The sequence below is a fragment of the Elgaria multicarinata genome, chromosome 3, assembly GCF_023053635.1.
Source record: "Elgaria multicarinata webbii isolate HBS135686 ecotype San Diego chromosome 3, rElgMul1.1.pri, whole genome shotgun sequence".
NCBI classification, from domain to species: domain Eukaryota; kingdom Metazoa; phylum Chordata; class Lepidosauria; order Squamata; family Anguidae; genus Elgaria; species Elgaria multicarinata.
This window is the reverse complement of record NC_086173.1, coordinates 150,272,656-150,299,805: the sequence shown is the minus strand read 5'-3', so window position 1 is coordinate 150,299,805 and position 27,150 is coordinate 150,272,656. Positions and strand designations below refer to the sequence as shown.

Genomic DNA, 27,150 nt, shown 5'->3' with positions numbered 1-27,150 from the left:
TAAGGGTCCATCTGCACTCTGTTCCCACAGCCGTCGACCAGGGACCCACAAGCAGGAAATGGTGCAACAGCACCCTCCCACCCATATTCCCCAGTAACTAGAGTATATAGACTTGCTGCTTCTGATAATGATACAACACACATTGAGCCCAATTGTAGTAAACTCAGGATTTATTAAAGACAGGAAGAACAGTTGAATGCGGAGAAGTGGAATACAAAGTGAATGGTACCGTTACACATTGAAATGTAAGTCAAAAGGTTTCTAGCCTATGCTTACACTTCTAGTCTAAGGATGCTAGTGCCACCCACTAGCATGACTAACCCTTTAGGGCTGGGTCCTTCTCTCATGAAAGCCACCATCCGTGGACATCTGTTTCTCATCTGAGTGACCATCAGCCTACCTACGCCCTGACCATGTAATTTGGCCTTCCTCAACCTGGTACTCCAGATCTGTTGGACTACAACTTCTATCATCACCAGGTAGCATAGCCAATGGGGTTGGTGGGAGTTGTAATTCAACACATCTGGAGGGCACCAGGTTGGGGAAGGCTGATGGAATTCCTTTTCTTTGTCAAGCTGCCTTCCCAACTGGTTCGAATCACCTTTCCTCCATAGAGCTTTAGGTCAGGGGTGGTGAACCTGAAGGCCAATTCTAATGATGGAGAAGCTCCAGGGATGGGCGAGACCAAAGGCAAAGAGGGTGGAGCCAAAAATACAAAACAAGACAAGCATGTTTTAGCTGAAAGCTCTTTCTGCCAGCAAATAAGCCTTCAGAGAGGCATTTCCACTTTTTGGAAAGGGCGGGGGGGGGGGGGACTGCACCAAAGCCAGGAAACTGCCAAATGATTGGTAGTTGGGGGAAACGATGGAAAGGGGAATGGCCTTCTGGGAAAACCCAGATGGGCAGATTTGGCCTCTGGCCCTGAGCTTCCCCAGCCCTGCTCTAGGATATGCAGGTGTTTCTTCCAACGCCCCTCCATTTCATAAGAACGTAAGAGGAGCCCTGCTGGATCAGAGCAAGGGTCCATCTAGTCCAGCACTCTGTTCCCATCCCATAGTGGCCAACCAGCTGTCGACCAGGGACCCACAAGCAGAACATGGATGCAACAGACATTTCATTTATTTATTTATTATTGCATTTATATCCCGCTTAGGCATCATCTCCCAGTCTTGCTTTTGCAAGTTACCGTTGCTTAGTGGAGGAGCACCTGATTTGCATGCAGAAGGTCCCAAGTTCAATCCCCAATTTCTCCAGGAAGGACTAAGAGAAATTCCTGGAAAGTCGTTCCTAATCAATGTAGACCAGCCTTCCCCAACCTGGCGCCCTCCAGATGTGTTGAACCACAACTCCCAGCATGCCCCAGCCCACAGATTACCTTTTCCCCCGATCCTTTCGAACTGGAGAGGCCAGGCGTTGAATCTGGGTCATCCTGCATGCTAAGCAGGGCTCTACCACAGAGGTATGGTCTCTCCCCTTAGGAGATACCTGTTATTTTGGCAACACAACGCCTGGATATTCCCCAGGGCCTTTTATTGGCTACCTTACAGTGGAGGCTGGTGGTTCCGCTCTGGGTTTCAGTTAGAACTCTAAAGGAGCTGTACAAAGTGCTGAACCCTGCCCCCAAAATTGATTCAGCACCTTGGATAGCTCCTTTAACATTTTGACTGAGAGTGGATTCACAGCTGACTGTGTGGGGGTGGGAGGGCAGAGACTGGGGGGGAAATGGAATGGAGTGACTGGAACCCTGAATAATAGCACTCTACGCTGCAACTTTTTGTTACAATTCCCACTTGTATCAACTAATAGTGATCAAGAGTCCCCACAAATTTGGGTAATCCCCTTTTAAAGCCATCTAAGCTAGGGACCATCAACGCATTTTGGGACAGCCAATGTCATAGCTGTATTATGCACTGTGTGAAGAAATACTTCCTTTTGTCTGTCCTGAATCTCTTACTGTTCAACTTTATGGAATAATTCCAGGTTCTGGTATTAAGAGAGAGAGAGAAAAATCTCTCTCCACTTTCTCTGAACAAAGCATAACATTCTAAACCCCGATCGTGTTTCCTTACTGGCCTTTTTTCTAAGTTGAAATGTCCAAAATGTTGTACGCTCTCCTCATAGGGGAGTTGCTCTAGCCCCCTGATCATTTTGCTTGCCCTTTTCAGCATTTTCCCCAGTCTATTTTGAGATGTGGTGACCACAGTGATGTAGTGGTGAATTTTTAAAGTGCAGGTGCTCATCATGACAGACTTCCCCAATCGGGCACTCTCCAGATGTGTGGGACTGCAAGTCCCATCATTCCCAGCCAGTATCTGAGGGCACCACACATCTTGAAGGCCCCAGGGTAGGGAAAGCTGTCATAGACATATCCCCAAGTGAAGTCCAAAAATGCAGGATGCAGAAACATTTTGTCGCAAAGTCAACAAACCAGTTTTCATCTCCATTCTGAGCAGGCCTTCTGTAAAGCGAATGGGTCTTAATGACTCACTCAAGGCCAAGCCATTCCAGATAACTTTGTATTACAACAGAGATAGCTCACACCAATACACTGGCTGGGTTCACACAACATGCTACCCCACCTAGTGTGGGTTGTTGTTGAACCACGGGTTATCCTGTTGTCTGAATGCAAGACGTTTTCTGCAGGATGGCTTGTTAACCATGCAGTGCAGCTTCTTAATGAATCTGAACAACCAACCACAAGCCATGGGTTCTCAAGCCATTTCTTCTCAAATAAACCACACTGCATAGTTAACAAGCCACCTTGCAGAAAACACACTGCATTCAGACATGATAACCTACCCTACGGAAAATGCACTGCATTCAGACAACACATTATCCCACCTTGTGGAAGATGCACTACAGTCCGACAACATGCTAACCCATGGTGGGTTAGCATGTCGTGTGAACCTGGACACTGTTGCTGGGAAAATCCATTTCTCCCCCAGCTACTGTGAGGGTTGCAACTAAACTCAAAAGGAACAGGAAAGTCTCGGAGGGATGTCATATGACATCTTTATCCCCGCTAGTCAAAATGTCTTGGAGATCCACTTCACCACTGGGTAACTAGAACTATACAAATCCTGAGGAGATCTCAATGTTGTACATTCTGAAAGTGTACCATCTACAGCTGAAGTGGATTTGTTCTCATAAATTAAGCGCTCTCTGAGTTTTCATACCAAATATTAAATATGCAATATCAATATTTGACGCCCAATGGTATCTGACAGTTGTTACTTAGAAGCAATTCATAGCTGGCATGCATAAATATCCCTATTTGATAGCTAACATGCATTAGTATAAAAGTTTGACTATATTTGCTAGCTAACATTATGGTTTGACTCGTTGTGACAACTGGCATGCAATGGTATTTTAAGCATCTTTAAATAACTGGCATGCAAAATATTAGTATCTAACCACTGACATGCAATAGTGTTTCCTATTTGATAGCTGAAGTGGAATGGAATGTAGTATTTGATAACAGTCATGCAATAGTGTTTACTATCTACTCAACTTTCAAAGTTGACATGCAATGGTATATACAGTATCTATTTTAAAGCCGCTAGCTTATATTTTTTGACACCTGATAAAAACCAAACAATCAAGGGACTGCGTAACAAAATCTCAAGCACTCATATTTTGTGGTCAGTCTTCAAATTCAGTATCCAAACAGTGAAATTTGAGACCACGACAAATTTCAAAATTTGTTGGAAAAGTTTGTTCTGGGTTTAGCGTCATTTATTCTGACCACCTTTGGACTGTGATGTTGCCGCAATCTGTCACCATGGAGAACTGACTGGCGTAGGCCAAAGCTTTTCAGAACGAATCCTTGGCCTTGTTCAAGGCATCCCCAAGGTTTCTCCTTCTGTGTGGACTCCTTCGTTCTGAACCAGGGTCCCTTGCAGGGTCAGCCATTTCCCAGATGTGAGCCATTCATACAGTTTGTTTTCCTGTGCAGCTTCTCCGACGTCACACAAGGCTTGATTCGTCAACAAAATATTTTCCACACACTGGGTCAGAGGATATCCTGGGACAAGAAAAGAAATAACGACTGAGACTCTTGGGGAATGGGAGGGGAACAAAATAGAACTACAAAAACGTGGGAGAAAGAAAGAAAACCAAATGACAGCACGACCACAAGGCTGTGATCCTGCCTATATACGCTCTACAATTCATACCACTTTTCTCCCTCTAGTTGTGAACTCAGCTGATGGAGTGCAGATAAATTTGGAAATGAAACAGGATCTCCGAACTAAGAGAGAGACTTCTAGGAATAGTCAAGGTACACAGAAGTATATATGTGTTTAAATGAACAGAAAAATACATTTTGAAACCACTCAAAATGGCTTGACCAGCTTCCAGTGGACTCTGAGCTTCCAAGCTTCCAGGACATTGTACAAGAATGTTGAGTGGGTGGGGGAACTGGGGGTGAAGGTGGGGGAGGGAGGGGGGGGAGGGAGGGAGGGAGGGAACATATCTGCTCAAGAGCTTAGCACCTGGTAGTAAATATCCTGGTGTGTTTGAGGGGAGGGGAAGGGGGGGAATTAGAACCATAGAATCATAGAATAGTAGAGTTGGAAGGGGCCTATAAGGCCATCGAGTCCAACCCCCCACCACCGCTCAATGCAGGAATCCACCTTAAAGCATCCCTGACAGATGGCTGTCCAGCTGTCTCTTGAATGCCTTTAGGGTGGGAGAGCCTACCGCCTCCTGAGAAAATTGGTTCCATTGTCATACTGCTCTAACGGTCAGGAAGTTTTTCCTGATGTCCAGCCAGGATCTGGCTTCCTGTAACTTGAGTCCATTATTCTGTGTCCTGGGATGATTGAGAAGAGATCCTGGCAGACCTCATATAACACAGGAAAGAGAGCTGGCGGGATGTGAGCTGTGAGATTAAAGACTTCTCATTCCTCTGCTATATGAGTTCTACTGTGAATTTTACTAGCACCTTGAGATCTGCCAATTGGAGCCCCTTCCTCTGCAACCAGCTGCGGAAGGAGTAGGTTAGATGGAGAGAGCCAAATTACTCAGCTCTTCCTGTGCCAGTGTGCTTGATAGAAGGCTTTTCTTTAGCCTGCTAAGAAATAGTCAAAAAAGGTCAGAAATAGTCAATGCGGACAGCAGTTTAGCCTCCCACGGAGCTTAAAATGGCAATTCTGGAGCAAAGAACGTTCCAAAAGTATGTTAGAATAAGAGGCCACTGAGTTAGAGTTCATTAAGCGGTTCAATTTTATCTCCTGTGGCTTGAATCAGGATAAAGGTTTTGTTTTTTAATCACTCTGCATGGGTAATAGGTTTTGATTGTTGTGTTATCAGCAACAACTGCTTTGTGAAAAGCCACTATTAGCAATGCGGTTGTCACTGTCCTGTACTTTCTACAATTCATACAAACCCACACCTGCAATCATCTAGAGACTACAGTGCCCATCATCCTTTACCACTGACCATGCTGGCTGAGGCTGATGGGAGTTGTAGTCTACCCAACAACATTTGGACTTCTCCACCCCTAACATAAGGGGTATAAATATATAAATGGAATAAATAGAGAAAATAAATTATGGAACACCTTATCCAGGTGAGGGATTGACTGATGCTGAGTTAGCATTTCTATCCCCGTCAGTATATTACTGCCTTTGCAAAAACAAGGGGGCGCTTACCTATATGTTGCCTTTGATGGTGAATTAGGCTTCTATTTGCGCTGAACCTTTTCCCGCACTCCAGGCAGGCATAGGGTTTCTCTCCCGTGTGGACGCGCTGGTGGGTCACGAGGTGTGTCCGGTTAGCAAAGCATCGCCCACACTCCGTGCACTTATAGGGTTTTTCGCCCGTGTGGACGCGCTGGTGTTTCACAAAGGCCGAGCGATCAGCAAAGGCTTTTCCGCACTCCATGCATCGATGGGGTTTTTCGCCCGTGTGGCGCCTGTGGTGCCTCGTCAAGTGCGAAGGGGAACCAAAACATTTCCCACAATCCGAGCACCGATAGGGCTTCTCTCCCGTGTGGGTTCTCTGGTGTCTCACAAATGTGGAGCGCTCAGAAAAACACTTCCCGCACTCTAAGCACTTGCAGGGCTTCTCCCCTGTGTGGACTCTCTGATGGCTGACGACGTGGGACTGACGGGCAAACGACTTCCCACACACCAAGCATTTATAGGGTTTCTCCCCTGTGTGGACTCTCCGGTGGCTCCCAAGGTGTTCCTGGCGCGCAAAGGTTTTCCCGCACTCCGCGCATTTATAGGGCCGCTCTCCAGTGTGGACTCTCTGGTGCTTAGCAAAGACGGAACGGTCAGCAAAGCATTTCCCGCACTCTGGGCACTGATACGGTTTCTCCCCCGTGTGAACTCTCTGGTGTTTCAGAAGGTGAGACTGTTGAACGAAACTCTTCCCACACTCCAAGCATTTGTGGGATCTCTCTACTGCGTGGATTCTCTTGTGGCTCACGAGGGCTGACGGGTCGGCGAAACATTTCTCACACTCCAAGCATTTATAGGGCTTCTCTCCCGTGTGGTACCTCCGGTGGATCACCAGTTGTGACTGGCACGCAAAATGTTTCCCGCACTCCAGACATTTGTAGGGCGTCTCCCCCGCGTAGATTCCTTGGTGCCTGGCGAGGTGCGCTTTGCGGCCGAAGTATTTATCACACACCAAGCATTTGTAGGGTTTTTCTCCTGTGTGGACGATCTGGTGGCTCATAAGGTGTGAATGACAACCGAAGCATTTTCCGCACTCCAAACATTTGTAAGGTTTCTCTCCTGTGTGGATTCTCATGTGTCTGGTGAGGTTTGGTTTCTGAGTAAAACGTTTCCCACACACAGTGCACAAGTGCTTTTTCCGTGGGTTGTCTAATGGGATAAATCAAGGGCAAAAACAGAGACAGAAATACTCTCAGAACAAACTTTAGAAATAATTTTAAAAATAAAACAATTAACAGCCGACTTTGGTACCACAACATGTGGCAGTATACAGGGTCAGCCCAAGACATTTTGGAATCCAATTCTAGTCAAGTAATTTTGGCACCTGAGGCAGAAAATTCCACAAGTAACTCTCCCTGGCAGTAAAATAATAAAAATAATAAATGAAATAACTAAACCTGCTACCCTTTTATGTTACTCAAAAATTAACTTCCACAGGTGGCGACCTCACTTTGCCTCATGGTAGGGCTGGCCTGGCCTCGATAGCAGGAGCGAGTGAATTTCCCCTGCTCAGCCTAGAGACGGCGTTGCTAGTGCCTCAGAATCTACAGTTCAGTTCATTCCAAAATCAGCATGAGCCGAACGAAATGTGTGGTCAGGAAATACAAGTGAAAAGGTTACAGAACGGAGATGGTAAGAGAAACAGGGGTGTGTGTGAGCTTGATCCGGACTTAGTCATACTTAGAGTAGACCCACTGAAATAACTGGGACTCAAATTAGTCATGGTTTACTTAAATTCCATTGGTTTTAATGGGTCTACTCTATGTACAACTAAATCCGGATCCATCTCTAGATGTTCAGGTGACATTGTGGGAAGACACCGAAATGTCAGCAACAAGAGCAGCACAATTCTGTCAGGGTAATTACGCCCGTTCTTTTGAATGAATGCATAAAGGTGAAAGAGGAGAACTTTAGTATTACTAAGGCAAGCTGCCGTCATCGTCTTCTTCTCTATTTGCTGCTCTTTCACCTCAGAAAAGCTATTAGAACCAACTGTCCTGCGAGCAGGAGCTGAAGAAGTAGCGAACATCACCACCCACTGCGTCAGCTGAAAAAAGGGCTACAAATGCCTAAAATAAGATCCACGAGCCCAAATGCCTCACCCGAGCTGGTGTCGAAGATCTTCCTTCCATCGAAGGCCTGAGAATCCGGCACGCAAGGGTCCTCCCCTTGTTCCAGACGGGAGACGAGTCCGGGTTTGGGGGCCGGAACTCCTTCTCAGGAAAAGGAGAGAAGAGGAGTCGTTAGGATAAACTGGAGGGACATAAGAAGCACTCTGCCGGATTGGATCAAGACAGCAACTCGGCCGGCATCATCCCGTTTCTCCACAAGAGCCAATGGGATCCCCCCAAACAGGGTACCTTTCTGCTCGTTCCAAGCATGTGGTATTCATAGGTACACTGCCTCAGAACATAGAAGCTCCATTCAGTTTGATGGCTCCTGGAGTATTGCTTTGTAAAGCCATCTAAGGCTGCAATCCTATATGCCGGAGAGGGAGGGGGGACCCATGACATAAGGGCCGAATGTGGGCCCCCGCCTAGTTTCAAAACTTACTCAATTTGGCTTTGTTCCGTCCACTTTTGGCTAGGTCTCTGCCTACTGCTGGAATGTGGACCCTGACAGGTTTTGACTGAGGTCATACTGACCTCAAAGGGAGAAAGGTTCCTCATCCTAGCTATACGTACTTACCTGTGAGTAAGCCCCATTGAACTTAATGAGGCTTATTTCTGAGTAGACATATATAGGATTACTCTGTAATATTTTCAGACCTGGGACTGACCTTCAGGTCAAACATAAAATTGGCACCCAATTTCAGGCTTGATAAAACAACGATTTTTAAAAAATGATATATATATTTTTTTGCATTTAAATCAGATTTTGAAATTTTCTTAAAACAGTTAGCAAAAAAAGAAGGGGAGTCAAGGTCAAAGATATCATCATGAATACGAATTATACAGCTTCTAATTATAGGGTGACCATATTTGGGAAACCAAAAAAGAGGACACCTAGTGTGTGTGTGGGGAAGCAGCTTTCTGAGTCCTGCAGAAAGTACGTTATTCCCCTGCCACCTTAAAGAACCCAATTGGAGTGGAGGAGGGGAAAGGATTTCATTCTGCACCACCACCATCCACTCCAATTGGGGCCTTTTCTATAATGTCCACAAATGACCCACTTTCCCCTTTAAGACCTCAGTTGGAGCTCGGGGTGGGGGAATGATGTGCCTCAAGAAAGCATGTCATTCCCTCCTGCCATGCTAATGGCAGCCTTAAAGGGGAAGGTGTGTCATTCCAGGACATTATTGAAAATTATAGAAAATCCCCCCTGACACCATGGAAAGAACAAAAACCAGGACAAATCTGGGGAAATCCTGACAGTTGGTCACCCTATCTAATTATATTCTATGAATATGTTATCAGCAATTGAAAGAGCTGAGAAATAACCTGATCAATCCTATTCTGCACTGCAGGTGCTGTACAGAAGTGTATGCTTGCGCTCTCTCTCTCTCTCTCTCTCTTTCTTTCTTTCTCAAGGCCTTGCTTCTCTCTAGGTGCAAAGATAGAGAGCCGGTGTGGTGTGGTGGCTAAAGTGTTGGACTAGGAGTTGGGAGATCCGGGTTCTAGTCCCCACCCCGCCATGGAAACCCACTGGGTGACTTTGGACCAGTCACAGACTCTCAGCGCAACCTACCTCACAGGGTTGTTGTTGTGAGGATAAAATGGAGAGGAGGAGGAGGATTATGTACACCGCCTTGGGATCCTTAGAGGAAAAAAGGCGGGATATAAATGCAATAAAAAATAAATAGAGAAAGTCAATGAATACAAAATTGGGGGAGATGGAGGAGATCAGAACAAGGGGTCTGGATATAAATGCAAGTGACGGGGAGGGGAATATTAAGAGAAACCAAAAGTGAACAGAACATTTTCATGCCCTCCTGACTCCTGTGGAAACTTCAGCTGCATGTATCCTCCACTGTAGAAAGGAAATACTTTGCATGGCAGCAGCAGGCCATAAAAGAGACCCCATTTGATTATATTCTGTTTCTGTACCTGCTGTGATTAAAATTGCCTAACTTTTATTTTTATAGAGCTTTAGATTTATCTAAAAACTGATATATTTAACCATTCAAAAATCCATGTGCGTTTTTTGTTAATTGTGTTGCTTGTTGAAGAAGAAAACTAAACAGGAGAATAAACAATCTTATTAGTACAATTTAAAAGCTTGTTTGATGGTGGTGATTCTGACATGTCATGACATGGAGCAGTTGGAGCTGCTTCATCTCCTGAATGAATTCACAAATTCATTCAGCTTTAGTACTAAAATGACCAAATTATTATCCCGTTTCTTTACAAAAATTAATCTGAAAACAAGTCAGAATAATTGCTTAGTGTGTATCTACCTTCTAATGAAACCTATATCTCTGAATATGTATTGAGTTTATATTAAACAATAATATTCTTCTACTAAAAATGATGATTAAACAGAATCGTCCCCACTAGTGATTTAAACTGCAATTGAAATTGTTAAAATTGAGTCCTTCAGAGAAGCAATTTAAATCCTGATTTAAATCAATTTGATTTAAATTAAATCAAGCCTGCCCAATTCTTGAATTTTCTACCATATATTTGTATGGAAGCAGGGTTGTTCTCCACACAACAAACCCCATTGTAACTTCACAACAACCCTATGAGGTGGGTGAGGCTGAGGGAATGTAACTGGCCCAAGATCACCCAGTAAGGTTGGTGTGACCGAATGCAGAACTGAACCTGGCTCTCTATGATCATAGTGCAACACTCCAGTTCAGAGGTTGGCACCATGGTGCCCTCCAGATGTTTTGGATTACAACTCCCATCATCAGTTGCTGACCAGGGCTTATGAGAGTTGAAATCCAAAACCTCTGGAGAGCACCAGGCACCCCTGCTCTAGCCATTATACCATACCACCTCTCCTGTAGAATGACTCAATCCACAGACTGTTTCGTTTCAAGGCCTTCACATGTCTAACCCTGGGAGGTCTCATCGCCCTTGAGTCTACTGGAAAGGAGTTTGAGTGGGAATTCAGTGGAAGCTGGTGGTTCCAATGTAAGCGGAGCAAAGTAATTTGTAATTAATTAGGGTTCCTTGATGTGAAGGAGAGCTCTATGGGCCTTCCTCACCAACTCCCTATCCAGTGCTGCCTGGGGGCAGTGGGGCGATCCCACTCCAACCTCACGGGCTTACTGACTGGGCCAATGTGCACAACACAGTGACTTATCATGGATTAATTAACCCACAATTAGCCACACACATGCGGCCACGATTATGCATACGCTACCTCTGATCGGGACGATCGGGGGCTGCAGCGCACGTCGTCCGAACCCGACCATCGTGGGTTAATCAAGCTCAACTACAAACTGAGAATTCAGTGTGGGTAGTTCAACTCTCAATTAACTCCCAATGACCAACTTCGCCTGACACGCTGCAATCCCTGATTGCCCCAGTTGGAGGTTGCCTGCTCAAACCAGCAGCCGCACACAGGCCACATGCACTGCGGCTAATCACTGGTTAATCAACCCACAATAACTGTGTTGTGCGAATCAGGTCAATATGTGAGAGGCAAGGAGCTTGAGTGCATATCCCTTAAGTCTCATCCCAACCTCCCTCAGAAGGTTGTTTTGAGGATAAAACGAGGCAAAGAGCTCCTATAGTTCACTTTTAGCTCCTCATAAGCCTTTACCAACCTGGTGCCCTTCAGATGTTTTGGACCACAACTGCCAGCATTCCTAACCATTTGTGTTCCTGGCTGGGGCTGATGGGAGTTGATGAGGGGGCTGTAGTTCAGTGGTTAGAGCACTTGCTTTGCATACAGAAAGTCACAGGACCAGCCCAAAGCAACTCCAGGTAAGACTAGGAAAGAATCCTCCTTGAAACCCTTGAGCGCTGCGGCCAGTCAATAACAATACGGTAGGGTGACCATATGAAAAGGGGGACAGGACTCCTGTATCTTTAACAGTTGTATAGAAAAGGGAATTTCAGCACGTGTCATTTGTATGTACGCAGCAAAACAGCCCTGCCTTCTTTTGTATCTGGTCACTCTAGTATAGCTCCTGCAGCTTTAACTGTTGTGATGAAAAGGGAAATTTACCAGGTGCTGCATGCATGCAAATGACTCCTGCTGAGATTCCCTTTTCTATACAACTGTTAAAGATACAGGAGCCCAGTCCTCCTTTCCATAGGGTTACCCTACAATATGAGGCTAGATGGACAAAGGGTTTGACTCAGTATAAGGCAACTTCCTATGAAGTCCAAAACATCTGGCAGGCATCAGGTTGGGGATGGCTGATATAAAGCAATCTGACTGAATAAACCAGGAGTCCAACCTTTTTCTGTCAGTGGGCACATCTGGAATTTTGAGAGTATTGTAGGTGCTTCCACAAAATGGCTGCTATGGGAGTGGTGCTCGCCTATTCAAAAAATGGCTACCATGGTAGGCCTGGCTAGTTTCAGAATGTTCATTTCCCAGAAGGCAAACTGGTGAGATTAAAAGAAAACGAGGCAGAGATGGGGTGGTCTGAGCTCCATAACACAAAAGCAGTCTTTTGAACTCAAAATAAAGATAGTGCTGGAGAGCAGTGCTTCACTTTGCAGCAAGCCAGCCTCCCAGTTTTTCTTTAAAAAAGTTTTAATTTAAAAAATACTTCAGACATTAAAAAAAATCAGGAGGAAGAGGGAGCCTGGCAGGCACTAACAGAGATGTCTGTCAGGTGGGCACACTGGCACCCGCATTGGAAACTCCAGGGATAAAAGAAACAAACCCATTTTTTTAACATAAAAAGAACTGGGAGGTAGAGAAGGAAAGAAACTGACAAAAATAGATATTATAAATGTATTTATTTAATTAATTATTACAGGCATTTATATGCTGCCTTTCTGGACAAAGTTGTCCTAGCATCCACCCAACAAAGAAGAGCAAATTCCTTACCCAATGAGGCCACATTTCCGTAATTTTCTATCATGACCTCCTTGTACAAGGCTCGCTGGTTTGGGTCCAGCAGAGCCCATTGCTCCTTCGTGAAATACACAGCCACATCTTCAAAAGTCACCGGGCTCTGCAAGAACACAAAGAACCTTTGCTCAGTCTCCAGCGCCTCATAAAATCTCCCTCAACGGCCCTGAAACAAACACGGTCAGGAATCCACCTCTCCAGCAAGAACATTGTCCTCCGTCGGGCTGTGAAGGTACTTCATCAAGTGGCCATCAGATATATTGCTGAAAACTCCTCATACAAAGCCAAAAGGACTGCTATAAATATATAAAGCGGGTATTTTTGAGAGCCAGTGTGGTGTAGTGGTCAGAGCAGTGTTTCTGTAACAGTTGGTCAGGACTCACTGGTGGGTCTCAGCCAACCTTCAGGTGGGTCTCAGCGCTGCAAACTGCCCACTGCTTAATTGTCCTGTGCCATGACCACGTTACACAGGCAGCCGCGGCAGCAGGAGTTGGTTAGAGAGCAAGAGATATTTATAATAATTTTTAAAATCTGGGAATAAACAGGAAGGGGATAAGAGAGGGAATCTGTTACAGGAGGAACTGAATGTAAAAGCAGCAGGAGGGAGGGATGAAAGAAACTGGCAGTTGGGGATAGGATACAAGTATGAAAGGAGAAGGGGAGAAAAAGTAACAGGAGATGGGTAAGAGGCCTCTGACAGGCATGTCGAGGTGGTGGGGAGAAAAAACAATATAAAATAAACTGCTTTTCCCCCTACTTTTTGGGTCAGGGAATTTTGAGAGAGTGTCATGGGCACTCTCACAAAATGGAGGGGCTTACCTATTTATAAAATGGCTGCCCTGGTGAGCATGCACAATCACAAAACTCTACTGGTGAGACTAACAGAAAAGAAACTGGGAAGGGGGACGCTGAGCAAAATACAAAACACGCTTTGGAACACAATAAATATTTTGACACCAAATAAAGGGCAGCCGTTTGCTTTGCAGCATGGCAATCTCCCAGTTAAAAAAATAGTTTTAAATTATCTTAAGAAATAAAATTAAAATCAGGAGAGACGAGGAGCCTGCTGGGCACCATGTTGGAAACCCAGACTTTAAGCATCTAGATAGTAGATTTCTCACAAAATGGGGAGGCTGAGTAATGATACCTCCAGAGTCAATGACTGCAGTTAATTTGAGAAAAGCTGTATTATGGACCTCCCTGTTACAAGGAGATAGCTGTGGCAAAGAATCTAGCAATTTCTAAAGCGAGATTGCATATCAATACAGAATGATAGCCTCAATTGCCAGCAGGCTATGCCAAACTCCAACTCCATCTGTCACCATTTTCTGATGGTGAGTCTCAAGTTATTTTCAGCTCTCTCAAGCGGGCCCTGGGGGTAGAAAGTTTGAGAACCTCTGGGTTAGAGTATTGGACTGAGACAAAGAAAGTCTGGATTCTAGTCCCCCCTCAGCCATAAAGCTCACTAGTCTTTCAGCCAGTTACTGACTCTCAGCCTAATCTACCTCACAGGGTTGTTGTGAAGATAAAATGGAAAGGAGGAGGAGGAAGTTCATGCACACTGCCTTGGGCTCCTTAGAGGAAAAGGCAGAATAGAAACGTACCAAATAATAAACAAACAAATAAATGTACTGGTAAAAAAAATGACAATAATACATACAAATGACACATGCTGTAACCAGAAGGCACTATAAGACCGGATATGTGCAATAACAAAATTGTAACACTGAATGTCAGGGCTGGCCTAAGACCTTTTGCTGCCTGAGGTGAAGCCAGTGGAAGCTGGTGGCTCTAATTTCAGTGTCATGGTGAATCCACCCTAGGCTTCTGTGAGAACCAGTCAGAACTCTAAAGGAGCTATCAAAGGTGCTGAACCCTTGGATAACTCCCACTAGGGATGGGGTTCAGCACTTTGGAGAGCTCCTTTAGAGTTCTGACTGAAACCCAGAGCAAATTCACTGTCCCACTGAAATAGGAGCCAACAGCCTCCGAAGCACCCTGCCATTCTGGTACAGAAGATGATCAGATTGGCAGTTGAATCTTACTTCAATGATGGCTGCTTCTACCAGGGTGGCTGGCTGGCTTAGGAGGTGCATCGTAGGCTGTGTGGTACACATACAGCTTTGTATGTGTACCCCTCAGTCTTGCTATCACCCGCCACCCCACAGGATCTGCTGCCTGAGACAGCTACCTCACCCTGCCTAGTGTTAGGGCCGGCCCTGCTGAAGGTATAATACAATTGTTGTTGTAGCCAAGACTGAAACAGAGTTGTAACAAGTGGTTGTCTCTAGTTGAATAGTTCCAATTGTTATGCACCCCATTTCATTACTTTGTCTTCTGACCTATTTTCTAATTATAACATGAGTCATTGATACATATGTTGCTCATGTATTATTGCCATTTTTAAGTATTAAAAATACCCACTTTATATATCCTTTTGACTTGGTCAGTGGTTTTTCGTATTCTGAGGAACGTCTCTATATTAAATGCATAGTTGAAACGCACAGGCCATGATCTAGTAGGATGTTCTCCTGTGGAAACCCCATGGAACTGAAGGGGAGATGCGCAAAAACACAGTCTCCGCTCTTGTGCAGCTCCTGTTCATTTCCATGGGGTTTGTGCAGGAAAATATCCCACTGGATCATGCCCCAAAATGCTCTGCCAATTTGGTGCTTCTTAAAGACATTGAGAATTATCACACGGAGATTTCCCAGTAACTCTTTGCCTTGATCTATTCATTGTGTTAGATACATTTGGCTGTTTTGAAGACATCTTTCCCAGAGATGTTTATTTATTTATTTATTACATTTCTATACCGCCCAATAGCCGGAGCTCTCTGGGCGGTTCACAAAGTGTTTGCGAACACTGAAACAAATAAACAAACAAACAATATTAAGCTCTTTGGGTAGATTTGAATAAGGAGTTAAAATGGCTGAATTTGGGGCAGAAACCTTGCAATGGTTGCAGGACATTGCAAACAAAGTAGGATCTTCTTCTATCTTAGGATCCATCCATCTATCAAGAAAAAATCCTAATTTGTAATTTGTCATTATAAACTGTGCAGCCCAATATTAGAATCATAGAATAGTAGAATTGGAAGGGGCCTACAAGGCCATTGAGTCCAACCCCCTGCTCAATGCAGGAATCCACCCTAAAGCATCCCTGACAGATGTTTGACCAGCTGCCTCTTGAAGGCCTCTAGTGTGAGAGAGCCCACAACCTCCCTAGGTAACTGGTTCCATTGTTGTACTGTTCTAACAGTCAGGAAGTTTTTCCTGATGTCCAGCTGGAATCTGGCTTCCTTTAACTTGAGCCCGTTATTCCGTGTCCTGCAATCTGGGATGATGGAGAAGAGATCCTGGCCCTCCTCTGTGTGACAACCTTTTAAGTATTTGAATAGTGCTATCATATCTCCCCTCAATCTTCTCTTCTCCAGGCTAAACGTGCCCAGTTGCTTCAGTCTCTCTTTGTAGGGCTTTGTTTCCAGACATGTTTACTCAGAAGCAAGTCCACCTGGGCTTACTTTCAAGAAAGTGTACATAAAACTGCAGCTTTCATTTTTTGAACTGAAATGCCTCTTTCATCTATCATCGGTCACCGGAATTTGGGGTTTAGTGTATTTTAGTTTAATTTCTGATTCATTATTGAGTAAAGTGTGTTAAATCTATTCCTGTTACCTGCTTATTTTTTGTAACAAAGAAATCAAGAGGCAGATAACTGGACTATTATAACCTGATTCCACATTTAATCACAAGCAATTCCCACTGATTTCAACTGAGCTATCTTATATATAAATGTGTCTCAACGACTGTCAAATAATTGATAAGTTCCTGCCCAGCTCAATTTGGCATTGGTTGGTCCTTTTGAGTTTTATTAATGAGCAAACAAGAGAGAGAGAGAAAAAACTCCTCAAACTGACTTCCAAGAATTTTCTCATAGTTTTTACTGTCGACGCTTGCACACTAATGGTACTATGCACATATATGTTATTGCATTGCCCGTTGGGATTTGCAATTTGGTTTCTTTGCAACATGTGCATTCTTGCATACATGAAGCACCCATACAGTTTCATGCTCAAGGCACTACATAAGTTGGCTTCAATTACTTTTTTTTTTAACCTAGTACACCTCCTAAAATTAATCTCTGGCTTTGCTGTCCTGTTTCTCTCTCTAACGTCTGTTCTCTGCTTATTAGAGAACCATGAGACCGGTCACAGCCATTGCTTCTTTGTCCCAGAAGGCTAAGGGCAACCTGATACCTACCAGTGACTAATTCATTCAAGATGCAATCCCGTGCATGTTTGACCGAAAAAAGGTCCTACAACTCCCAGCATGCCCCAGCCAGCATGACTGCAGCCTCAGTCTGTAATCTCCATTTTGAGAATGGGTTTAAACTGTAGGCATCATGACTAAAACACCTGGCCTAATTTATACTTTTCTGGCTTTTCCCTATCCCGTTTTTGTACCGCCTAGCCTGATGAAGAGTTCTGGAGAACTTGAGAGCCTGCACACTTTTGTGGAATTTTGGTTGCTCCTAATAAAGGTATTATTCAACTGTGGACTATGGATGTTTCCCCCTCATGAATTAGAGCAGTTATCTTTATTTTTTATGAGCCAACTTTCGTAACCATTAACAGGTTTGCTCTCTCCAGTAAAGACACATATTGTCTCACATTACCAGCCTTCTCCAAACCCCAGATGTTTTTGACTTAAATGCCCATCTGCCCCAATTAGCATGGCCAATGGTCAGGAATGCTAGAAATTGTAGTCCAAAACATCAAGAGGGCACCAGGTTGGAGAAGGCTGTTTTAGACCACTGGTGATCTGTATGAGTGACTGGGATCCTCTTGACTACAGTTTGGATTCTTTAAGACAGCCATTCTGCAGATAAAGCAGAGGACCACAATTCTATGCAGCACTGCTTAGCAAAGTTCTGGCTACAGGCAAGGGGCCTATGTGACTGCTACTTCCATTTTGTCTAGGCTTCAATCTAATTCAATCTCTTTCCCACTACATACCATGGTCAAAAATGAGACATCAACTCAGTGAACGCTTTTGCAATGTTTACTTAAAGTATCAACAACATAAGGCAGGAAATTACAAACTCAATGAGAAATGGATGTGAACCATGGATTACAGTTAAAATGACACATAAAAGAGAATTTAACCTTGTCAATCTGTGGCCAGCAGAGAGAGAGGTGCCCTAAGGCACCAATCTTATATTCTCAGTTACTTGGGAGTAAGTCCCACTGAATTCAATGGGACTTATTTCTGAGTAGACAGGTATAGGATTGTGCTGTAAGCAACAGATTCAACTCTGGCTAGAGGAAATGTTTCAGCTCTAAAGATGAAGTGTATTTATGATGATGATGATTTCTATATCGCCCCATAGCTGAAGCTCTCTGGGCGTTTTACAATGATTAAAAACAATAAAATACAGCATACAAAGTTTAATCTGTATGTCAACAAGGCTGAGCCTTTTGCTGTGATTGAAGTCTGACAGCTATTGCTAAAAATGTTCCAAAAATGCCCTCCATTGTTCCCCAACACACTTTCTCACAGTGGCCGAGTTGAAATGGAACTGATTTCAATTCAAGAAGCTTAATCATTCACCTGGCCTTCCCACAGCTCTTACATTCCTCTGCTTAGACTTAAAGATAGGGGTATAATAACTTGATGGAAACTTTGACATGTTGAAAAGCAAAGTGAGTAGCCATCCTGGCAGCCTCCTCAGCAAGTCCGTCGGCCCCGAGGCCTCTCTATGTGCCTCGGTCTGCAAACAGTTGTAGTTCTATCCTGCATTGAGCAGGGAGTGTCGGTCCTCCAATGTTCCTTCCAGCTGTATCATTCTATGTAGGGTGACCATATGAAAAGGAGGACAGGACTCCTGTATCTTAAACAGTTGTATAGAAAAGGGAATTTCAACAGGTGTCATTTGTGTGCATGCAGCACCTGGTGAAATTCCCTCTTCAGCACAACAGTTAAAGCTGCAGGAGTATAGCTAGAGTGCCCTGATACAAAAGAGGGCAGGGCTCCTACAGCTTGAACTGTTGTGATGTTGGCATGAGGGCAATAGCCCTCTCTCACTGTTGTTCCACAGCAACCGGTATTGAGAGCCATGCTGCCTCTGCTACTAGAGGTAGCACATAGCCATCAGGACTATACTGTCAGCTTCACCCTACCTGTTTACACTTCCCTGTGCCTGTTTGCATTCTCTTTCCCTCCTTATTGTTTACTACAACTTTATTAGATTGTAAGCCTATGCGTCAGGGTCTTGCTATTTACTGTGTAATCTGTACAGCACCATGTACATTGATGGTGCTATATAAATAAATAAATAAATAATAATAATAATAATAGGACTAGTAGCCATTGATAGCCTTCGGCTCCAGGCATTTATCCAACCCACTTTTAAAGCCATCCAAATTGGTGGACATCACCACATCCTGTAGAAGAGAATTCCATAGTTTAACTCTGCGCTTTGTGAAGAAGCCCTTCCTTTCATCTGACCTCAATCTGCGTTTTTCCCAGGAGGCAAGGAACAGCAAAAGGGGCCACCCCCCCCACACACAAATGAAACAAAAATGAGTAAAAAGGAAAGAAATTAAATTAAATGAAGGGCCCCTGTGATGTGCATGGTTTACTCCACCTCACCACTGGTCTTAGTTATGACCCTGTCAACTACCAGTTGAAGACTGTGGGCAAGTCCTCAGGCAAGGGAACAATAACTCTGTCCTCCTCCATTATTTTATTCCAGTTTTCTCCTCCAGTTACAACAGAAGGTACAAGGAAGGATTCAGTCTATTCTTAAGGTAAGGAATAACGACTCTCTCTCTCCTTTTTGGGCTGATCCTTCTTCACTAGTTCCCTTCAGTTGCCCCGACTTCAATGGGGCTCCCCCTTCATGTTTCTCTTTGTGGGGATCAGGAATTCAGACTCTGTTGGTCCTTGGCCTCCATTTCCCCCTCAACCAGCTGTCCTTCAGGGAAGTACTGCCTTACTTGGGGGGAAATAGTTGTCAGGGTCAGTCAGGTGCAAGCTCTCCCAAGATTCTTCAATCAGGAAGGCCAGACCGAGAGAAGGGCCTCAGCAGGGAGGCCCATAATTCCCTCCTTGTAGCAGGGAGGCCCATAATTCCACTTTCCTCAAGTTAAGTACAGACATTGGCTCTGGAAGCATCATTGCTCAGCCTCCCCATTTTGTGAAGAATTTCCTGATCCAGAGGCATTAAGTCTAGGTTCCAACATGGTGCCCATGGACACTCCTCTTCGTGCCAACCAGGCTCCCTGTCTCTCCTGGTTATTTTTTAACTGAGAGATTGCCATGCTGCCACGCAAACTGCTGCCCTTTATTTGGGTTCAAAATACATAAAAGAAACCTCTTCCAAAGCCTCCCTGTCCATTCACATGGAGGAGGCTAAAAACTCTTTCATTAGCTATGTATTGTCAACATTACTAACCTTCCAGCTCATAACCAAAATTCAACATCATGGCTCATATTAAACATTAACTCCCAACCAAGGCAATAGGGGATAGCAATGCTCCTAATACAATTATATTCACATGTCATAGATAATATTTCCTGATAAACTGTCAAAACCGAGCCTGCCGACAAATCATTTTTATTGATTTTTTTTAAAAGTTAAATCAATAACCAATCATACTAACACAAGAACTGGCCCACGGGATCAAACCAAACCTGCAACTACTTTGTAAACTGCCCTGCGCATTTGTAAAATACATAATATAATCTAGCATTTCATCTCCCTCAGTGACTAACTAGATGCCCCATAGCATTTGACAGGAAAAAGGAAATGAAGATGGTATGAATCCTGTTATCTGGCAATTGGTGGTATACTTCCTCTGAATATAGAGGCTCTATTCTTAGCAACCATGGTTAGTTATTGTATCTTCTATTGTTTTATCTACTCTTTTTAAAAGCCAAATAAACTAGCAGATTATCACCACCACCCATCTCCTGAAGAACCATTTCCTTGTGTTTATCCTAAATATTTTGTCACAAGCATGCCAGAAGTATGTTTTACAAAATATGAATCAGAGAACACCAATGTGCAAAGGTCCATGGGTCCTGCATGCAAAACAAGATTACAGAACAATGAGAGCTAGTAATGTAGAGGCGAAGAGACTGGACAGTGAACCAGGAAGTCCCCAGTTCAAATCTTGTCTCTGCCATGAACTCACAGCCTTAGGCAAGCCACTCAAGCTCAGCCTCAGCTGCCTTATCTGCAATACAAGGATACCAAGACAAACATGTAAGGAAGTAATGATTACAGGGTGATGTATGTGTACTGCTCTGAACATGCTACTTAAATACCAAGCCAAATAGCAAGCGAAACGTAAGAAATATTGTAATTAACTGTGTCCTGGATATGTGTGGCACCACATAGGGAAAGATGTGTATGTTTAAATGTAGTCACAAGGGACAGATATCAGCTGAAGTGTCAGTGAATCTTTGATGTCTCCATAAAGGGTTATAAAAATTATAGAACTGTAAGGAATCTTGGAGGCAGTGGAGGCTGGTGGCTCTGATATCACTGGGGAAGTGAATCTGCGCTGGGTTTCTGTCAGAACCAGTCAGAACACTAAAGGAGCTATCCAAGGTACTCTGCACCTTGAACAGCTCCTAACTTGTTTTAAATGAAACCTGGAGCGGATTCACCACCCTGCTAACATAGCAGCCAGCCGCCTCCACGGCTTGAAGGTCATCTAATCCAGCCTCCTGCTCATCCTACAATGCAGGATATAATTACAGCAGGGCTAGTCTACCTCCAGATGTTTTGAATTTCAACTCCTTAGGCAGCCTGGCCAGTGGCCATGGATTCTGGCAGCTGTGATCTGAAATATCTAGAGAACACCAGGTTCGCTACATCATCGCTGACAGAGGCTGGGTTCACACAACACGCTAACCCAGCCAGTGTGGGTTGTTGTTGAACCATGGGTTATCGTGTTGTCTGAATGCAACGCATTTTCCGCAGCGTGGGTTACCATGTTGGCTGAACGCAGCACATGGGCTGTCCAGCCTCTGCTTAAATAGTTCCAGGGAAGGAGACTCCACCAGCTCCACAGGCAGTTTGCTCTACTGCTGAACAGCTCTTACTATTAGGAAGTCTCTCCTAATACTTAGCTGAAATTTGCTTCCCAGCTATTTCCATCCATTGGTTCTAGACCTGCTTTCTGGAGCATCAGAGAAGAAGTATGCTTTATCTTGCACTCCAGTATACGCCCTGGCGGTGGGTTTTTGCAGGTCCACAAGATTTCGGATCTGTAATTTTTAAATTCCTATGCAAGGATAACATGCTTTTAGGTGTACATATCTTCATCAGATGCAGCACAAAAAAGGTGGTACAAGAGACTGAAGCACCTGTCTTCAGAGGATGAGGGAATGTCACTTTGGCATGTTAAAAGCTGCTCACTGTATCACAATGGCAGAAGGCTACAACACACATCCCTGATGTGCTAGTTTTCTGTTTGCATGGAGTTTTCAAACCATACAGAAGGTGCATACCCTGCTCACAGTCCGAAATGGGAAAGTGTATTCCACCACCATATTTGGCTGCATTTGTAGTAGACTCCAAGGCTTTGGTGGTGGATTTTGGCAGCTTTCAGCAGCCTTTCCCAACTTGGTGTCCTCCAGATATTATGGACTACAACTTCGAGCATTCCAGACCATTGGTCATGCTGGCTGGGGATGATGAGAGTTGAAGTCCAAAATGTCCAAAGGGCATCAGTTTGGGGGGAAATTGGCTTACAGTCATTTTTGTAAGAACTGGTGCCATAGAAAGGGTGTTTTGGCTATTGCAATGTCAAAAGGCACTGGACTAACTAGCGTGCAAGTCCTAACGGATTAAGAGAGCCTTCCTTCTGAGGCAGCTGGACAACACCTGTCAGGTATGCTTTAGGGTGGATTCCTGCATTGAGCAGGGGGTTGGACTGGATGGCCTTATAGGTCCCTTCCAACTCTACTATTCTATGATTCTATGAGTAAACCTGCTTTAGATTCCGCTGCAAGTATAACTAACCATCAATTTGAATTGAAGGCAGGCCCCTGCCCCCAAGATCTTATAATCTAACCTTTGACAGTGAAAAAGTGGAGAGACACAGTTACCAAGGGATAGATAAGAGCAAATGGATTCACATAATCTTGTCAGCAGGGAGATTTGCGTGTTCTGCATGGAAAAATCCTAAAGATCCGTGCCTTCCGTGTTTGTTTTTGCACCACTGCGGCAGGTTTTTACGATGTTGCAGAGAAAGGGTTTTTTTTAATGTTTATTATTATTTTTATGATGTTGTCGTCAGCAGGCACAGATCTGAGCGAGTCAATCGGTGAAATGGGCTCTGATCCACATACGCTTATGGTTATGCCTTAGTCTTTAAGGCGCCACAAGACTCCTTTGAGTTACGACGAGAGGGCGGTGTTGTGAAACTTGCATGTAAACATAATGAGGAGACATGCCTCCGAGCAGGGCTTTTATAGCACTGCAGCGCCAAGAGGAGCTACATCAGTCATTTTTTATGATGCAGTAAGCAGCCAAGGACGCAAGCTGTGTTTCGAGAGGGTGGATTTGGGGTGTCAGCGTGTAAAATAGTGAGGATCCAGATTCTGCAGCACCACCAACACCAAAAGTACTGGATCCAGGACTTCAAAGATAGATAAACAAACAAATCATGCAACGACAGGAGACATATGCAGGGTACCTTTAATGGCTGCTGTTGTTCGGTTGTAATTGCTTTAAAAAACAAACAAACTAAGGCTCTTTCAGGAACTGCACAGATCTGACTTTTTATCTCTTTTCCCCCCTCTGCCTCCGCCATTTTAAGAGGTAATTGGTCTTTTCTCCTGCTTTGAGGTTATTTTGCTCTCTCTCCCCGCAAATACACAAGGGGGATCCAGACCGCAGTCACTTCCTCTCCTCCCCCCCACCTCTAGATCTAGTAAAAGGGGGGTGGGGAGTGAATCAAGAAGACAAAGGGAAGAGACATCTCCGTTTTCCCAAGTTCTGAGAAACGCTCCTCCCCGCCCTCCCCTTAGGCACACTTTCTCCCCTCTTTACCTGCATTTGCGAGCGGTGGGATTCAGAGGCTCCTCCGAAGAGTTTCTTGCTCTTGCAACTCACTCACCGCCCCCCACCGCTGTCCTGGGGTTGCTGCGCTCATGCGCCCCCCCTATTTTCCAGCTCGGCCAATCAGTCCGCTCCTCGGCATCTACTGCTGCCCATCCCAGCCAATCCAATATCGGGATATTCCAGAGGCAGACAGACGGAAAGCTTGGGAGCTGCTGGGAAGTGTAGTCCTCCTTTTCCTGTTCAGAGCACAGTCGGTCCCCTACTCTTCCAGTGTCCCTACTTTATATTCATTTATTACTTATTATTGACTTGATTTGTTTTTTACTTCGCTTTTCTGCCTGAGGCTTTCATGATTAATAACAAAAATCCTAGGAACTGAAGTTTAAGACGGCAGCAGATAAAACCCAAATCCAAAATTGGGGCAGTTTGTACTCCTGCTTTCTGCTACCACTGTGCAATTACCATGACCCCTATTTTGTTTTTTGTGGAGCTCTGCTGAATACTTTTTAAACAACTGCAGAATGTGCATACAGTCTAGTTCTCTTAAGAAAATACGTGATGCCTTTGGATGGATCAGCCAACTGTGAAATTTCGAGTGTGGTAGCCCTGTTAGTCTATCGCAGCAAAAACAACAAAGAGTCGCGTGGCACCTTAAAGACTAACACATTTATTCTGACATAAGCTTTCATGTACTAAAGTCATTTCTTCAGATGTTTGAGCACTCTCTGAAGAAGTGGGAATATGCATGGTTAGAGTCATCCATTTAATGCACATGTATGCAAGTCATTTCCAGAGGGGTAGTTGTCTTAAGTCAGTTACAGCAAAACCAACACAGAATGTTGGGATTCCTTAAAGCCTAACTCATTTATTAAACAATAAATAGGTACCCAAGGATATTAAAAGCCAGTGTGCTGCTTGGGGCCAACTCCAGGTTTAGGGTGGCCTCTTAAGCATTGACAATAAAAGAAAAAAGGAAACACATTACCCCCCCCCCAAAAAAAAGGTCAAAAGAGGACACAGTTTTGCATATACTAATTTATAGAGAAAGATGCTCATTTCAAAATAATCATAATCTAAATAGACAGTTCATGGCAACAAAGTGGGCAAGACAGGGGCCATGTGACCTGTCTGCCTGCTCAGTCTGCCATCTAGGTGCCAACTCTTCATGAGCACCTTGAAGATCCCTGCTGATGTTATGTAAAGGACTGTGCTATGTAAAGTACCGTATTTCTTCGATTGTAAGACGCCATCGATTGTAAGACGCACACTAATTTCAGTACCACCAACAGAAAAAAAAAACCCCTAAGACACACCCATGATTCTAAGACGCACCCCATTTTTAGAGATGTTTATATGGGGAAAAAGTGTGTCTTAGAATCAAAGAAATAGGGTAGTACAAATAGCCATCCTACGAAGAGGCCCTGGGTATAAAGCCAACTGGTGGGTTCCTTCCTCCATCAGTGGACCCTGGGTGGCTTCCCTGGTAGGGCAGGGTGTTCCAAATAGCCCCAGGGGGTTGGATCTAATTTCCATTTTAATTTCTCACAATGCTCTGGAGCAATGCTGCATCAGGAATACTGTGTGCTAAGGGAAATGGAAACTAAACTTAAAAGCAGGGGCCAGGGTGGTATAAGCAGCTAGGCCTACCAAGGTGATGGGGGAGATCCCCAAAACGGCCCAATGAGGACAGAGCATGCTTAGTGGCTGAATGTTGGGAAACAGACATGAAAACTGGGGTAGGGGTGGGGAATGAAATGGAGTGCATGAACAGCAGCACTCCATACTGCAACATTTCGTTGCAGCCAGGTCTCACATTTCCAGAATAGTTGCAATGATCTCAGTTCTCCCAAGTGTCAAGACTTCTGTAGACCAACGGGCACCATACACACATAAGAGGGAGGCGTCAGTGAGTTACAAGGTTTGTAAAAGTAAAAACAAATCATTAACAAAAAGAACTTAAGGTGGGAAGCAGCTCCCCCCCCCAAAAAAAAAACAGCACAAGGAGTAAGCCTCCATGGTGGCTCCATTTTTTGTGTGCGGGGCAGGGAAGAGAGTGGGAGACAGAAAAGCAGAATGGGGAAGGTGAAAGAATGGAGAATCTTGGAAGAAAGCATGACCAGTTGGCTGCGACTCTGCAAAAAGGAGCATTCCATACTGCAACATTTTACTGCAGTTCCCAAGTGTAGTAAAGCAAATTTGATTTTTATTCTGAGCCTTGCCAGTTCAGATATACTTACTGCAAAGCCTTGGGGGTGGGTGGGGGGAGTATTAAATTGGCAATTCCATTGTCTGGGAATTGTAGGCCTTTTTTCTGACTAAACATGCATGGGGTTGTGCCTTTAGTACGTGTTCTGTAGTAAGTACTTTGACCAGATCCATTGTGAGATTAAAGCAATCTGTGGAAGCCCAATAGATCATTGAAGGGCACAATCTTATGCATGTTTAGACAGAACAAAGGCCTACAACTCCCAGTGTGGCTGCCTGGGGCATGCTGGGAGTTGTAGGCCTTTTTTCTGTCTAAACATGCATAGGATTGTGCCTTACATAAATTAAAACAATGGTGATAGGCTTACTAACAGCTTGCTTCAAAAGACAGTGCAAGACGAGCAATTACTCAGCCAATGACTACAATATACAGCCGGTGGAAGACAGTTCAGCAGTCTGCGCATGCATGCGGGCATCTGGAGGTTGTGACCTCACGATGCTGTTCCTGCTGTGACAAGTAGGGTGCATTTCTTTTAAGCACACAGAAAGCGCCCCCAACATCAACCAGTGAAGTGCCGGCTGCACATTCATTGTAGCATATTTGTGCTTGCTTTAAAAGGGGCCTGCTACAGTTATGGCTTTTGACAGAATCCACAGGTATTCATTCAAGATACTAATTAGATGGTAAGAGATGGGATAAGAGGGGGAGCATGGGAATTGTAGTCCAACACATCTGAAGGCCGGCAGGCTGAGGAAAGATACTTTATTTTCCTGGAGTGGTTACGTTACCACTTTATATTTAGAAAATAATCTACACCTGGGGTTTATGTTTGTAATACTGACAGGGTTTTGTTTTCGTTTTGTTTTTTTAAAAAAATGCTTTTAAAAAGTCTGAAGAGAACTTTTCTTCCTTATTTTGTCTTCACCCAGATCTGCCTGAGACCAATTCCAACACACCCTCGATTAATTGCTAGTCCACAATTATAAATTAACAAATTTGCTTCTGGCCAAATTTAGAGAAGGAACAAAGAAAGTGGAGTTGATAATATTAGTGCAGAACAGGGATTGCAAGCCTCAGGCTTCTGGGATCTACTTTTATGGTTTTTTAAATATATTATTATTATTATTATTATTATTATTATTACCTCAGATCCACTGACCATAGCCTGGTGCAAAAGACATAAATGGGTAATTA

At 44.2% G+C, this 27,150-nt stretch overlaps 1 protein-coding gene across 1 annotated transcript; it reads right to left on the bottom strand.

The window, feature by feature from the left end:
• Nucleotides 1-152: 152 nt before the first annotated feature.
• On the bottom strand, nucleotides 153-23,821 carry LOC134396018 (zinc finger protein OZF-like). The gene is made up of 5 exons (XM_063122340.1): nucleotides 23,739-23,821; nucleotides 12,645-12,771; nucleotides 7,790-7,900; nucleotides 5,655-6,836; nucleotides 153-4,024 (listed from the first exon to the last, which is right to left on the bottom strand). Exons 1-5 carry the CDS (start codon nucleotides 23,742-23,744, stop codon nucleotides 3,837-3,839), a joined length of 1,614 nt encoding a protein of 537 aa, XP_062978410.1. The 5' UTR covers nucleotides 23,745-23,821; the 3' UTR covers nucleotides 153-3,836.
• Nucleotides 23,822-27,150: the final 3,329 nt, after the last annotated feature.

Coding starts and splice junctions, on each gene's coding strand:
- LOC134396018 (XM_063122340.1), bottom strand. Junction 6,837..7,789: donor GATCTTCGACACCAGCTCGG/GTGAGGCATTTG, acceptor TTATCCCATTAG/ACAACCCACGGAAAAAGCAC. Junction 4,025..5,654: donor CCATCAAAGGCAACATATAG/GTAAGCGCCCCC, acceptor TTCTTGTCCCAG/GATATCCTCTGACCCAGTGT.